This window comes from Cannabis sativa, chromosome 3 (assembly GCF_029168945.1).
Source record: "Cannabis sativa cultivar Pink pepper isolate KNU-18-1 chromosome 3, ASM2916894v1, whole genome shotgun sequence".
NCBI lineage: Eukaryota > Viridiplantae > Streptophyta > Magnoliopsida > Rosales > Cannabaceae > Cannabis > Cannabis sativa.
This window is the reverse complement of record NC_083603.1, coordinates 42988967-43006150: the sequence shown is the minus strand read 5'-3', so window position 1 is coordinate 43006150 and position 17184 is coordinate 42988967. Positions and strand designations below refer to the sequence as shown.

The window sequence follows — 17184 nt, the reverse complement described above, 5'->3', positions numbered from 1 at the left end:
CAGAGAAAATACTTTAGAAAATAGTGTATTCTTGGAAGATCAAAACCTTCTCTGCAATCTCCAACAATGGCTTCAGGTTAGTACTTCCGCTCATCTTTTATCTTCTTCTTCTTTAATTTAGCAAAGACTTTATGGATTTATGATTTAGGGTTTTCTATATTAAAGCACTTTTAGGAATATGTTTAGATCTGTGATTTATATATTTCTTGAGTGTTTTATCAACCGTAACAGTCTGCACTCCTGAAACTATAGTAGATTAACGTTAAGTTAAGAATACATTAACAAATTGATTAAAGAAATTAGTATAATTGTAATTTTGAAAGGAGATTTATTTTATATGATTTTTATAGTTCATAATAAATTCTTGCAATAAGAAAACTATACGATATATACAAATCTTTCCAAAAGCCATAATTTTGGGTACAAATTTTATTGGAAAATTTTATGATGTACTGATGCACTTTTTTTGAGTTTTTAATATAAGAAGTTTTAATTTTATTTTTTTATATGATAATATAAATTGTAGTTAAGATATTTTGTAAATTTTTTGAAAAACTTAAAATAATTTAATGCATTGAAAACAAAGTTCTAACGGTTTGTAACACTCGTGTCTATTTTATTTTATACATATGTGAAATAGACGATTTGAACCGTACTTGCTATATTGTAAGTTATTCTAAATTTCTCAAAACTTTTCAAAATGTCTTAAATAATTATAACGTCGATCATAGAAAACATAGACTTAGAAATTCTTTCTGATGCCAAAACAGACAAGTGTGGTGCATTACTCTTAGTAGTCCACAATAAAATTTTGAAAAATTTACATAAGAGACCAAAATTTAAGAAAAAAATACAAAAATACGTCAGTACAGAAATATTTTTATTTTTGAACTTTTTATTTACAAAACTATCTCTTCAATAAAACAATAAATTGTGTTCTTAGTTGTTTTATAGTATATTTATAGTTGGGTGCACTCTTAATTGGGTATTACCCATGAATAGGTAATATTTAGAAAATTTAAGTTTTTATGCTTAATTTTTTTTATTTAATTAGAAAAATTTCTTATTTTTACATTATATGGACTGAGGTTGTTCCATCGGTTGAAAAAAATTAATAAAATAAATTTTTTGACAAAAAAAAAAAGATAAGTTTAACTTAAATATTTTTTATATAAATATATTTTTTATATAGTGTAAAAAGAGATACTTTTTGATATTTTTTTTAATTAAGTAGATAAACTAAACATAGAAATTCATTTTTCTTTTATTATTTGTCATCGGATCAAAATCTAATGGTTTAATATTTTTAATATTAATATTTATAGTTAAATTTATTTAGTACCCATCAATGGATAATACTCATTAAGAAGTGTTCTATTTATAGTTATATTATAGTTGTCATGATGTTATTTTTCTAGTTGTTTTTGGTTATTTTATAGTTGATTTAATTTATAGTTGACCTATAGTTGTCGTGAGATTGATTTCTCGTTATTTTTAGTTTTTTTTTTATTATTATTATTTGTTGAGAAAAGTATTTTTTTAATAATTTTAAAACTTTACAAACGTATTTTTGTAAATAAAAATTTTAAATTGTAAAATTGTAAATAAAACTTAATATATATATATATATATATATATATAAAATTTATGAGTTTTTATATTTTTGTAAATAAATATGACTTTTTTTCAAAAAGGTTATTTTATAGGATTGAAGAAAAAGTTAAAAAAAATATGGTAACCAAAGGGTAACCAGTCACTATAAAGGGGTAATTAGGTACCTTATGTTTTTTTTTTATATATATATTTTAACTTTTTCTAAATTTTCCTATAAAGAATTTTTTTTAATAAAAAAACTATATTTTTGCAAACTTATACTTTAAAAGCCATAAAAATAAAACTTCCAAAAAAAAACATAAAAAAAAAACTAAATTTTTTTCATAAACTCTAAATTAAAAAATTTAAGTGACGTTTGGTAACACTTTTTTAATTAGTAATCTGTTTTAAAAATGAAAAAGTAAAAATATTTTTCAAAAATTATGTTCTATAAAATTGTTTTCACTTTTTAATTTTTTAATTAAGAATTGAAATTTTAAAAACAAAACAAAATCACTTTCAATATTTTTTTAAACAGTTTTTTTTTCTTAGGTGTCGTTTGGTAATAGTTTTGTTTTTTTAATTTTTTAAATCATAAAATAAAAGTAAAATTTTTGTTTTTAAAATTTTTATTTTTGAAAAATAAAAATGCGTTCTGTAACCATTTTTGTTTTTCAACTTTAAAAACAAAAAATAAAAATGTGTTCTGTAAAGTTTATTGTTTATATTTATTTTTTAATTTTATTTAAGTCAGGTCTAGGTCCAGGGTCGAATTTAGATTCAGGTTAGAGATCGGGTTCAACGCCAGGGCTGTGGGGAGGGATTTAGGTCTAAATCTGCTCAGAATCTAAAATATTAATTAAGAAAAAAATCTGTTTAAAAAATATTGAAAGTGATTTTGTTTTATTTTTAAAATTTTGATTCTTAATTGAAAAATTAAAAAGTGAAAATAGTTTTATAGAACATGTTTTTGAAAAATATTTTCAATTTTAAAAATAGAAAATTGATTAAAAAAGTGTTACCAAACGCCACCTTAATTAATATTTTGAATTCTGAACAGACTCGGACTTAAATCTCTCCCCACGGTCCTAGTGCTGAACCTGACCTCTAACCCGAACCAAATCCGACCCCGGACCTAGAACCAACTTAAATAAAATCAAAAAAATAAAAATGAAAATAAACTTTACAGAACATATTTTTGTTTTTTATTTTTAAAATTGAAAAACAAAAATGGTTACAGAACACATGGTTGTTTTTCAAAAACAAAATTTACTTTTATTTTATAATTAAAAAATTAGAAAACAAAATTATTACCAAACACACCTTATATTATAATTTTTCTCGTATTATAATTTTTATGTTATTATTTTTAACATTATTATTATTAGTAGTAGTATAGTTAAATATAGGGTAAATACCATTTTGGACCTTCTGTTTTACAAAAGTTACTAACTGGACCTTGTGTTTTGTTAAATGACAAAATGGACTCTGTGTTTTCTAAAATACTACAAATAGGACCCTGAATTGATTTTTTGTCAAAATAAAGTATAATTATAATCCGATCTAAAAGTGTTATGACAAAACTGTTAACATTTTATGTATCTGTTCGTATTAAGCATTGTCTTCAAGTTGGTTGTATTAAAAAAAAGTTGTTAAAAATTAAGCTCAGCATCCTATTTTTACTATTTTAGAAAATACAGGGTCCATTTTATCATTTAATAAAACACAGGGTCCAATATATAACTTTTACAAAACACAAGGTCCAAAATAGTATTTATCTAAAATATATTTGTTTTGTTAATTTATGTTTTTGTTGGTTTTATGGAAGTTGATTTTCTGTTATTCGAGCATAAGTGTGTGGTTTTACTTTAGCATTGGATTGGACTCTTAACCTAATCACTATCAGACTCAGACCCCCGTGGACGACGACGGAGACGCCGACGATCGAAGACGACGACATCTTCTCCCCTACTCGCTGACGACGAAGGTCATCTCCTCCCTAAGTTGCCGACGGCATCTTCACCAACGACGAAAGCGACACAGCTCCTCCCTCCCCAACGAAGACACATCTTCTCCCTCGCTAACGGCAGCAACTCAGGTCTCTTATTTTTCATTTTTCAGAGTATGATTATGTATATATGCATTTTATTTTAGGAATAGAAGTACAATTTTCGAGTTCCACAACAAGAATGAGATTGGAAATTGATTAGGAGAACTTTTGCATTCTCATTTCCCCCAAAATTAGAGAAATCAAAACCAAGAAAATTGTCCCATGATGATATTGTTTTTGTTGTTATAGCCTCCGAATGATGATGAGAGTGTTCTAGAACTAAAACTAATCTTATGGTGTTGTTGACCCAGTTAACCATTCTTTCACTTTCATCTTATTATGGTTTCACCAACCATATATATAAATATATAAAGTTATAAAGTTATCTAGCATAACATTTGTAGATTGTTCTCTGATGTGATTATTGTAACTCTATTAATTAAAATAGGCTGAGATTAGAGTTTAGTCAACTAGAAAGGGCTAAACATGTTGTATCAATATTTATTTTAATTTAAAGAAATTTATAAAATATATATAATGATAGTTTTTTTTTTATAAATACATGTTATGATTTTTATATATACAATTGGGAATGGAGAGATTTAGTCGATATTTTCATTTTTGTTGCCATACCATTACCATAGCAGGGGAATAGATAGAGAGATTGAGAGAGAGAGAACCTAACTTTGCTTTTCTGCTGTAAACACGGATCAAAATCCTCTTCTTCTTCCTATCAAGCTCTGAGACCCACGTTCACGTTTCTCTTTTTTCTTTTTTCTTTTTTTTCCTTCTCCTTGCTCTGTTTCAAAGATCCAGTCTCTTCCTTTAGCTCATATTAGACCTCTCCATCAGGTTACGAAGAACCCTTTCAACATTCCCCTTAATTCATTTGATTCTTAAATTTTTTGAAGAGTCGCACCACTTTTGGACATGTTCGAATCTTTCTGAGTTACGATAATTCAAGTACGGTATTTTTAAAGCCCTACGACTATTGGATTTGAAGTTTTTTTGTACCTCTTTCATTAATTTTGCTGTTCTGGATTTAGTAAATTACAACTTCTTTGTATGAAATCTTTCATGTGTATTGCATAATTCACCACACACTGATTGCCAATGAAATCCTAATTATCTAAAGTAGAGAGATTTATGGTTTAGGATTCCTTAGATGCAGACTCTGCCTATTGAAAATTGGCTTCATAATTTGACAATGTCTTTGAGAATGAAAGTTAGATCAATAATATTATTCCCTGTAGAGAATAATTAATATGAAGAAATAGGTGGTTGACTCGGTATCGTTGGTTTAGCTATAGAATACTTATCATTTTTTTTTTATTTTCAAAAATATTGGCTGGAATTAGTGATATCAGAATTGAGTGACATTGTCACTTTGGAGTTTGGACTGATGAAGTATTTTATGATATTCATAATTTGTGCACTCTTATTTATGTAATATGTATTATTATAACTTGATGTTAGACTCATGTTACAATTTAAGATGGATTTATGTTGGGTTTATGTTACAATTTAGGTTAGATTTATGTTGGACCTATGTTCCAATTTAGGTTGGATTATTATGTTGGGTTGTAATATTTTGAACCAATATATTAGTGTTAAGGTAAAAAATCAGGTTTTACTCTTTTAAGGATTGGATTGGATTATCTAAAAAATATTGAATCACAATTATTGGATGGATCCGATCCAATACAGGGATTCATCCATTGGATGGAATCAATCCAACCCAATGATTTATTGGATCGGTTTGGTTCGGTTCGGTTGAGCCTATAGTATTGGATTGGATCGGTTTGAGAAATCCAACATCCAATGTATAATTGGATTGGACTTGGATGGGTCTAAAAATATTGGATGCGATCCAATGAACAAACCTAAGACCCAAGCCCAACTATGATAGAATAGCAGACCCAATACCAGAGTCATATTTCTCCCATAACCTCTCTACTGACATTGGCTTTCTTCGGTTTTGACACCGTAATCATCAGCAGTATGCTAAAAATACTATCAACCAACTAATCGAGAATCGAAGAGGAGGAACTCCGTTAGGGTTTTGGCTTTTCAGGTTACTAAGGATGGTAAATTGGGTCTTTTTCGTAGGTTGGGTCGGGTCCTTTCTCGAAGAAACAACCTCTAACCCGTGTGAAAGCGGGGACTTATCCAGGTCGCTGCCCCGACCTAACCTGACACTTTTCATTTTGGACCAGGGCTGACCCGCCCCGGTTTAGACATTAGTTAAAAAAAAAAGAATTACCTCATATGCTATTTTTTTTAACTTTTTTTTTTCAAATTTACAGTGCTAGTTGCAATAGGGGTTTCTGTACGATTTTTTGTTGCAATTTAGGTTACAGTGCTAGTTGCAATAGGGGTTTCTATATAGAATTTCGTAAAAATGCAAAAAAAAAATGTTTAGACGTGTAAAAATGAAAAAGGCGCTAATTCTCTTCTCTTCGACCCCGTGAAAAAGCAAATCCTTAAACGCCCAGACCTAAATCAAAATCCCTAAACAATGGGTCAGTGAAATCTCTTGTCTTCGATCCTGTTGGTTGGAAGTATTTCTCTGATTTCTCTTCAATCTAAGAAAGGTTAGGGCTCTCTCTTTCTCTCTCTATTTCTCGTTTATTGAGTTCGTTATCTTCAATTTTGGATTTTCTCCTTTTAGAATTTTTGGGCGAACGTTCTCTGTTTTCACTGCAACAGTTTTGGAATTAGAGAAATTTATGTTTTCTCGGTTTATGTCAATTAGACTCAAGCCTAGCATAAATTAAAAGTGTGGGTTCTTTGTGTTTAGAGGTTCTGGTGTTTCTTGTTTTGATTTTGTTGTTAGAAAGGGAAAGAAAAGAAAAAACACATTTAGGATTTGAGGGAAAAGCTCAAAATTCTGAAGCTGTTTCCCCGGCACTGACACCTAAAATAGGGGCTTAGTGTAATATTTCTGATCTGTATAAAGCCTGGTTTGAAAATACTGTAGCTTTTGTGATTTCGTATGTACATCAGTGCTTCTTTCCAAGTAAGTATATTTATTTGGAGTTTTGATTCTTGCTTAGTTTGTATTGTATTAGGACTCAATTTCAGTATTTGGGTAGTCATTTGTTTTCAATTTTTGTTTAATTGGATTGGCTTTTGAGGTTCTGGCAATTCCTTTTTGACTTCTTCATAAAATGCAGGTATTTTAATTATCATTACCATTATTATTATTTTAATTTTTTGAAGCAAAGAAGAATAATTTATTTCATCAACCACCAACCAATACAAACCAGCTACCTAAGTAGCAAAAACAAAATAATGACTTGCCAAGCAATGAAGCGATACTTTGGAATACAAAGCCTATTCCACACAGCCTTGGTATAGCAAACTTTAACAACAGTAATGAGAGAAAGGTAAAAAGTTTTTACCTTAAAATTTCCTTTCCTTCCAGCAGCTACCAAATCCTAAAAATCAATAGTATTTCTAAGCTTGAGAAGCTTCTTGAAATACCAACTATAATCCTGCTTAGCGGTGAATCTCCAAAAATCCTGCCTCTTTAAGTAAATGGTATTGATCCACTTTACCCAAAGCCAATCTTTTTTAGAGGAGCCCAAAGGAAATCATTATCATTATTTTTTTGACAATAATTGGTCTGGTTTTTCAAACATGGCAGCCAGCTCATTGTATAATGATGTTATGAGCTTTTTTTTTTCTTTACGTAAAATATATTTATGAGCATTTCATTTACCAAAGTGGGAATTTCATATTTATTTTAATGTTGGTAGTTGTTTTACAGTGATATCTAGTCTTTGACAGTGTTAGAATTAGTTTTTATTTTTTAAGAAATAGTAATTAATCTTTTTTTTCTTACAATTGGGCCGGTTTAGAAACCGGGTTGGGTCTGAGTCGCCCCGACTCAAAAACCCTGATGGGTTGGGACAGGTCAAAACACTAAGGCTATGTTTGGTTGGAAGGAGGAAGAGTAGGACGGATGGAGAGGTTAGAGAGGATGAGGAGTGAGAGGGATGGAGAGGATTGTTAATCTCCTTTGTATTGTTTGGTATATGTTTGGTTGGAGGGAGGAAGAGTAGGATGGATGGAGAGGTTAGAGAGGATGGGGAGTAAGAGGGATGGAGAGGATTGTTAATCTCCTTTGTATTGTTTGGTATTAGGTGTGAGGTGGGAAGGATGAAGAAAAATTAATTAGTAAAATTACAAAATTATCCTTTTAAAAATAAATTTTATTAATTTTTTAGGGTAATTATTGTATTTTGCAAAATGTATTTTGTCCTTTTCTACAATCCTTCTAAATTTGGAGAGATTAAATTTTGAAGATTTGGAGGGAGAATGTCTCCCTCTATCTCTCCTCTCCCTCTTGCCGAACAAGTGATTTAGTGCATGTTTGGCATCATAACTAAAAAACTGTTTTTTGTTTTTAAAAACAGAAAATTGTTTTTAAAAACAATTTGGCTTGTTTGGCCTTGCTTTTTAAAAACAGTTTTCAGAAAACAAAGTTACAAAAAATAAGAATTTTGAAAGGGAAATTTGATTTTCTATGCTTAAAAAATCCTAAAATTATATCCCTAAATCTAAATGTTATACCATAGGCAATATATGACTACTTTTGCTTTATCCCTATAATACCCCTCACATTTGAACCAAAGCAATTGTCTCTCTCTCGGCCAAAACACCTCCACCACCTCCTGTACCACCTCCAACGACGACGACGAGGACCACCCAGCCCCCTATGTCGGACCCGAAGCCTCAACCCACCCAGCCCCCTCTCTCTTCGTCTCTCTCGGACCCGAAGGCTTAACCCACCCAGCCCCCTCTCTCCGTCGCGAAGCCTCAACTGACGGTGACGGCGCACGGCGCACGGCGCACCGGCCCCCATAGCCCCCCTCTCTCCGTCGCGAAGCCTCAACCGACGGTGACGACGCACGGCGCACCAGCCCCTCTCTCTCTTTGTCTCTGTCAAACTCTGAAAAAAAAAAAAAAAAAAAAAAAAAAAAAAAAGAAAGACCCATCGGACTCCATGGTCCGACCATCGGACCCAGCCCCTCTCTCTCTTTGTCTCTGTCAAACTGAAAAAAAAAAAAAAAATTCAGTGGTCCGATGGTATTTGAAGGTATCATTGTCAAAGTCGATCTTTTCCTTCTAACGTCCACTTTTACCATTTTCACTATTTTTTCAAAATCTTATAAAATGCAGCAGCTATAGCTCATATCTTTTCCTTATTATATATATATAGCATAATTTTTAAATTGATCGTCGTCTATTTTGTTTCAGAACTAAAGCTATTATATCATTTAATGATCCATACAAGTGGTTCATTGAATATGGTGGAATTAGCTGAGGTAAATTCTAAGGGTGATATTAATAATAATGGTGATGGAAAATATTTTTATTCAAGAACAAGTAGAGATGAGGCCCTCTCTCTCTTTGTCTCTGTCAAACTGAAAAAAAAAAAAAAAAAAAAAAAAATTCAGTGGTCCGATGGTCGGACCATGGGGTCCGACCAATCGGACCCATGGTCCGACCATCGGACCCAACCCCTCTTTCTTCGTCTCTCTCAAACTGAAGAAAAAAAAAAAAAAAAAAAAAAAAAAAAAAAAAACTCAAGTGGTTCAAATGTGAGGGGTATTATGGGGATAAAGCAAAAGTAGTCATATATTGCCTATGATATAACATTTAGGTTTAGGGATATAATTTTAAGATTTTTTAAGCATAGAAAATCAAATTTCCCTTTTTAAAACAACAAAATGTTGTTTTTCTGTTTTAAAAACTAATTCACTTTTGGTCCATATTGTTTTTAAAAATCACTAACCAAACGTGACTTGTGTTTTAAAAACTTTAAAAACTATTTTTTGTTCTCATTTCTAAAAATAATTTTTTAAAACAAAAAACAGAAAACAATACCAAACATGCTCTTAGTCTCTCCTTCTATCACTCTCCCTCCACCCCTCTCCATCTACCTATCTCTCCCTCCTACCAAACATAGTGTAACGGAGCAGGGCTGACCCGCCCCATTTGCTATCCCTACAGCTAATGGGGTTGAAACTTTGTCTGATTGTTTGAGTTTTCTCAAGTGATTTTCTCTGTTTTCTTTTTTTTCTTTTTTTTTTTTTTTGTATAAAGGGATATGCTTTACCTATTATACAATTCTCTTTTCTTTTTTCCTTCTTTTTAATAATAGTTAGGTTTTATAGTGTTTAGTTCGAAGATTATTATTACCATTTGAAACGTTACAATATGAATATGTGTGTTAATACTGAATCATACCAGATTTTGTTCTAATAATCTGAATAGAAAGATTTGGTTTGTAAGGGCCAGGGCTAAAGAAAGTTTAATAGTTTTCTGATTTTGGTTCAATAAAAAAGATTTATGTTTCTTACTTTCTTTCATGTAAATCCCATTTGTATGTATTTGTTCTTACATATATTTTGTTTCAGTACTGTACTGTTTTTAAGTTTGGGATAATTCTATATCTTGCTGTTGATGAAGTGTTTGGTAACATTGTGAAACTTCTCTCCAAATAAAATCTCATTTATGGTTTTTCTAGGCAATTTTAATTGTAATTATTTTCAGTTTGTAAGATTTGGAACAAAGAAAATTGTATCTATTTCTTTTTTTTAATTTTGTTATTGTCAATCAGTTTGTAGTCTTTCTTTACATTTTATTGAGTTTGATTGTTTAACAGTTGTAAATACGTTTTCTAAACGCTCTTCTTTCTTTAATAAACTTAGTTCTTTGTTAGAGAATTTAACTAGTTTAATGTCCAGTTTCTTTGAAGTATCCTTAATCCATATATGTCTGACAGCTAATAGGTCTGTATATAGATTAGCTCAACATACTCTTTGGGTGGATAGAGAATTAGTATAATTTGATAAGATTTCTTTTTTATTGAGATTTCTTTATTGGGATTTCTTAATAATTCTTAAAGTTTGTATGATATTTTCATTTTTTTTAAATGAAGTTTTTCGTTGTTAAAAAATAAAAGGCTAATTAGTAATTTTTCCCCTCGAACTTTGACATGTACTAAATCGTGCTCCTTGAACTTTTTTGGCCGTTAGAAATTCCCCCTGAACTATTGAGATTTTTAAATTTAAGGACTTTTGTCTAATTTCATTCAATTTTACTATTTCAGTGATTGTTTATGTACTAAACTATGCTTCCCAGACTTTGATATCTACCAAATTATGCCCTTTAAATTTTGATATGTACTAAATCATGCCTCTTGAACTTTCATACATGTTAGAATTTTTTCACTAAAATTAGACAAAAGTCCTTAAATTTAACAATTTCAATAGTTCGGGGGGAATTTTTAACGGCCAAAAAAAGTTCAGGGGCACAATTTAGTACATGTTAAAGTTCGGGAGAAAACATTACTAATCAGCCAAAAAAAAAAAAAATCATTTTTAACCAATTTATATGGTATCTCAGCCTTCTTCTTCCCTCTTGTGTGACTCCTCTGAATGAGTTTCTCTTTTCTCCCAACCACTGCTTCTCTCTTCCCTCCTCGCAGCCACTGCAACTTATCTCCCTCGCCTCCTTTCGGCTATTCACCACCGTCTTTCTCAAATGTCTACGCCTATGCTACCCTCTTCTCACTTTCTTCCTTCTAATCGTAAGTTACTTATTGATTTTGAATCGATTGTTGTATGGTGTACTTTTAATTTGATGTTCCTGAAAGAGTGATTGATTAAATTTGTATGCTGCTGTATTGATTTTACCCAATTTTTCAGGAATCTTGAAAATCTATTGGAGATATAATTAAATATGGCTCTTTAATTCTTCTGAGAACTGCATTTGGGATTTTGTCATTATCTGATGGTACTGCGAGACCAGGTCTTAATTTCATCTCATCACTCAAAATAGGAGTAGGGTTTAGGGAATGGGGGGAACTTTACATTTTTCTAGGTCTCTTAATTTTGAGTCTTAGCCTATTTCTTGTTTCATATAAATTTAAGTTCTTCTGAGGTGAGATTTGGTATTGGCATTATTTTGTCTTGTTGAAACGCCATGTGTATAAGGTGGCCGAGGATTTTGACACCTACAGACCTCTCCCAAATTATAAGGAAGCAGAAAAACCCATTAACAGCTCTCCAAATCTTTAATGAAGCTAAATATATGTACCCAAGTTACCGTCATAATGGTCCAGTCTATCAAACCATGGTTGGAATCCTTGGAAACTCAGGTAGAATCAGTGAGATGAAGGAGGTAATTAATCAGATGAAAAATGACTCATGTGAGTGCAAAGATTCAGTTTTTGTAGCTGCAATGAAGACATATGCTAGAGCTGGATTGATGGATGAAGCTTTTTCTCTGTTTAAGAATATTCCAGAATTCAACTGTGTGAATTGGACCATGTCTTTCAATACCATCTTGCAGATAATGGTGAATGAGTTGAGGTTTGATGATGCTAGATGCCTTTTCTTAGAGAATTGTTGTAAATGGGAAGTGAGCTCTCGTATTCGGTCTTTGAATTTGTTCATGAGTACGCTTTGCGAAAAGGGTCGTTCGGATGTTGCTTTAAAAATCTTCCTAGAGATGGATTATCAGGGTTGTTGTCCGGATAGGGAAAGTTATAGGATTTTAATGAAAGGATTGTGTCAAGATGGCAGGTTGAATGAGGGAACTCATTTGTTGTATTCAATGTTTTGGAGGATTTCTCAAAAGGGTAGTGGTGAAGATGTTATAATCTATAGAACCTTGTTAGATGCTTTATGTGATAATGGACAGGTTGAAGAAGCAGTTGAAGTTCTTGGTAAGATATTAAGGAAAGGGCTGAAGGCTCCTAATCGATCTCGATTCCGCATTGATATCACTCAATGTAGTAATGTTCAAGATGTAGAGGCCATTAAACGATTGCTTAATGAAGCTCTGATAAAAGGTGGAATACCTAGTCTGGCTAGCTTTAGTGCAATGGCAATTGATCTTTACATGGAAAATAAGATTACTGATGCTGATAAAGTTGTCAAAGAAATGCAAGACACAGGTTTTCGCCCGACATTATCGGTTTATGAAGCAAAGTTAGCTGCCTTATGTAGGGAAAGTGAAGTTGATGAAGCAGTGAAGGTTATTGAAGTGGAGATGGTGAAGGCTCACTGTGTTCCAACTGTGAAACTGTACAACATAGTCTTAAGAGGACTTTGTGATGGAGGCAAATCGGCATTAGCTGTTGGGTATTTGAGAAAGATGGTTAAACAAGTTGGTTGTGTTCCTGATAAGGAAACATATGATATTTTAGTTGATGGGTTGTGTCTTGAGGGAAAATTTATTGAAGCAAACAGAGTTTTGGAGGAGATGTTAATCAAATCTTATTGGCCATGTGTTGACACTTTCAATATACTTATTAGGGGTCTTTGCTCTGTGGGTAGACAATATGAAGGTGTGATGTTGTTGGAAGAGATGATAAACCAGGGTAAGTTACCTGAACAGTCTGTGTGGAATTCATTGGTGACATCTCTGTGTTCTAACATAGTTAACAACTACAAGATATATACTGTTATGCCTATGACTAGTTGAGAAGCTCTTTGAGCATTTATTGTTGTTTTGAACTATGTTTGGTTGTTGGGAAAGAATATAAGAATGAATGAGAGGTAAATTACTTGAAAAAGGAAATGAAGAAAGCTATGTTGTTGTGTTTGGTGTGAAAAGTAAAAATATCATAATACTAGAATTCCATTTGACACATAAAATTACTGAGTTGAATAGTAAATTAATTTGAGTCGTTACACTATAGATGGACACAAGTGGGAAGTGTGGAACAGGACACCATGAACTGATTAAGGAGATCATTAATATTTTTCCTTTTGGTTCTTTCCAAAGTATGGAATTCTAAAGTGGATGGTATTAATTTTTATTACTAGTAAATAACATAAATAAACATATACATTAAAATGTATTCAAAAAAGAAAACAAGCATTTGTAAATATACGACAGGTGGATAAACAGCTAGTAATTTTGTTGAGCCCTTTCATCTACGTGTAGTTACCTTGCCATGCAAACTTACTACGTGGCTAAACCTTACATACTCTTTTTAACCATATTTATTTCTTACATGGCCAAAACGACCAAACAATTCAACTCAAAGCAAAAACGATTGATTTCATCAACAAAATGATGAACATTATAATCCCTCTTGTGTCCTTAACATTATTGATCGTAGTTTTGCCTCCATATCTCTTCTTCAAGTACATTTTAGCTATTCTATTTCTATGACCCATCTTTTCTGAAGACCTTATGGGAAAAGTAGTCATCATTCATGAGCCTCCTCTCGCATTGGTGAGGTAATAATAAGCTAAGCTAATTACAAGTTTATATTAGTTATATATATACATAGATATATATATATACTAGCAAAAAACTAGGTGCGAGAGGCACGTATACTAAATTTTGTGCTAGTTTTTTTCTATGTTATTTGAAAGTGATACAACTACAAATTAAAGAAAAAATATTATTAGTTATTAGGTGAGATTATTATTATGTGTATGAAGAACTCAGAAATTATTAATCTTATACCCTTAACTTTAATCAAATAGGGTTCTAGATATATGAACAATAAATAATTACGAAAAAATCAAAAATAATTATTTGAATAAAGAATTCAATATACATAGTTATATATATATATATATGAATCCCATTAATTAAAAATAATTATTCAATATATGAACAATAATTTATCACGCTATATGTTTCCCAATAAAGAAATCCACCTCCTTATAGTCAAAAATAAATAACATGTAATACAGATCTTTGTAATAGAGTACTTAAAAGAAACAAAATTTCAGTTACCATAATGGGAAAAGATTTAAGTGAACTAAATAATGACTAAAAAGATCTAAATTACAAAATAAAAATAACATGTCTATATGAGTATGATTTTTTTGCTATATGAGCATGATTGATCTAAGAGAAAATAGATAAACCTATAAACATATAAATATACTTAATATTAATTTTGACAAAGAAACAATTCAATTATAAACAATTCTAAATATCAGCTTAATAATTTCAACACACTAATTACTCATTAAATAACCATAATGTATACATCATGATAATTTTATTTTATTTTATATCAAATGATAGGGATTATTGAGGTTTTCAGCCATGGAAAACACACTATGATCAAAAAGTAATGCTCATTAATTGTATATTTCAAAGAAACTCAAATTTCCATGAATGTCCTAATAAGATATAAACAATAAAGTAGTAAATTAAAAAAAAAAAAGTAGCAAAATTTCAGTTAATATAAGAAATAGAACAAATTGAAGAATTATACAATACTAGAATTTGAACTCTTAAAGGTCATTAGCGAAGGGACGAAACTTGTTAGATCTCCTAGTAGAACACTACCTTAATGGTCTGAACACAAAAATTGTAGAAATCAAAATATGAATAAATTAGCATCATCAACAAAAGGAAAATTAAAGGGAAAAGACTTAATAATTACGTGACAAATAATTATTAATTGAATTAAAAAGTTAAGATTATAAGATTAATTCAAATTATTGTTCATATATTGATTAATCCCATTAATAGAAAATAATTCAATATATGAACCCTATTTGATTAAATCTAATCAAATAGGGTTCATATATTGAATTATTTTCTATTAATGGGATTAATCAATATATGGACAATAATTTGAATTAATCTTATAATCAAATAGGGTTCATATATTGAATTATTTTTTATTAATGGGATTAATCAATATATGAACAATAATTTGAATTAATCTTATAATCTTAACTTTAATCAAATAAGGTTTATAAAAGAGGCATAAATAATCAAATAGGATTAGAAATACGGTAATTAAAGAAAATCTAGAACCCTATTTTTTTTTTTTTGGATTTAATAGAATTTATTTTATTTTATTATATATAAATAAAAAGTAACCTATGAATTTCTCATAAATCATTTTATTTTTAATATAAATAAAAAGTCACCCATGAATTTTTCATAAACTAAGAATTCTGTTATATAGGCACACTTTATATAGAATAATTATTAAAAATGTAAAAAGAAAACCATGTTTTAATTTATTATAAAGAGAATGGTGTATGATTATGCTAGCGGAGGAGCTCGTCTAGCACTAGTGGTCAGAAGAGAAATAGCTGTTGGAAAAGTTGACTTAGTCAACTATTTTGTTTTGTGAATGAAAAATTAGTAGGTTTTATCCCACATTTGTTTTGTTTTGAAGTAATTGTTGGCAAAATGCTATATATGAGCCTTTTTCTTTGATTTGAATTACACCAAAAATCTTGTTTAATAAACAAGTTTATAACATAAACAATTTATTCTTCTAAGTTATAAAGTTTGGGCATATTTAGTTCGCTAAAAGTAAAAGGCGGTGCGCCTTGTTACTTTATTCTATTGTATCCCAGGATACTTTATTCTGTTGTATCCTGGGAGACAAACGCTGTTGAAATTCTCTCACACCAACGGGAGAAGACGAATCTGTTTTAAGAAAACTGTATGCTACACATGCCTCAGATATTCTCCAATAGGAATTGCGTTCACGGTTCATTTTTTTATCTCTATAAATTATATAGTGTTTATTTAAGCATATTAATAGAAGTATATTATTTATATTTTATCATCAAGTTTATATCAAAATATTATATTGGTCCCGGTAAATTGTGCAACAATCTTAAAACAGATTATCTTTAATATAATATTTGATAGTTAGATATAGTTTTGTGATATATGTTTTATCATAAATGTTAGAAATATCTAAAGTTTTGACGATATAAATATATCTATTAATATGTGATTTATGGTGGTAAATTATTACAGATTGTGATATACTGTCTAGAAAGATTGGCTTTAAGGTCTGTGATAGAGTATCCTCCATTACTTGTTTAAAGAACCCCGGGGAGTTCAAACAAGTGTGGGACGCGTGATACCTTGGCAACCTTCCCAATTCGCTTGGGATTTAACAAACTCAAAGAAATATTCGACGAGAGGTTAAACCATGAATGGTTGGGTTTAAACCCTTCCAGGTTTTTTCTGAGAATTATCTTTAGAGTATAAATTTGTTTTCGTTGTGAGGAAATTAACACTATTTTTGGTTACTTGATTTCAGTAAAGAATGACTACTGAAAAGGATCAAGATAGTAGAGGTAATGATGTAATGGCTGAGACTTATGGTCTGGCAGCTCAAACTCATACACAAAGAGTTTCGAAATCTGTTCCAATGAACCAACTTCTGAGTGTTGGGGAAAAACCGAAAAAATTCACAGGACTAAATTTTAAGAGGTGGCAGCAGAAGATGCTATTCTATCTGACTACCATGAATCTTGCAAAATTAGTCACTGATGACGAACAAGTGCTCAAAGAAGATGAAAAAGACAAACGTCATCAACGATGTTAAAGCTTGGAAGAAAGATGATTTTCTATGTCGTAATTATATTATGAATAGCTTAAAAAATAATATGTACGAAGTATATCTTACAAAGAATACGGTTAAGGAACTGTGGGAGTCTTTCGATCGAAAATATAAAACTGAGGATGCTGGCACAAAAAAATTTGTTGTTGGTCGTTTCCTTGATTTT

The 17184-nt window shown here is 30.5% G+C and overlaps 1 protein-coding gene across 6 annotated transcripts; it reads left to right on the top strand.

Moving 5' to 3' along the window:
- Positions 1-3419: 3419 nt before the first annotated feature.
- On the top strand, positions 3420-13238 carry LOC115711213 (pentatricopeptide repeat-containing protein At1g05600). Of its 6 annotated transcripts, none has more exons than XM_061111198.1 (3): positions 3420-3691; positions 11063-11246; positions 11365-13238. In XM_061111198.1, the coding sequence occupies exon 3, from the start codon at positions 11642-11644 to the stop codon at positions 13145-13147; it is 1506 nt and encodes a 501-aa protein (XP_060967181.1). In that variant the 5' UTR covers positions 3420-3691; positions 11063-11246; positions 11365-11641; the 3' UTR covers positions 13148-13238. The 6 variants fall into 6 exon arrangements, with proteins under 6 accessions (XP_060967181.1, XP_060967184.1, XP_060967186.1 ...); XM_061111201.1 differs by having other exon boundaries at positions 3429-6237; positions 11145-11246; XM_061111200.1 differs by having other exon boundaries at positions 3432-3691; positions 11145-11246.
- Positions 13239-17184: the final 3946 nt, after the last annotated feature.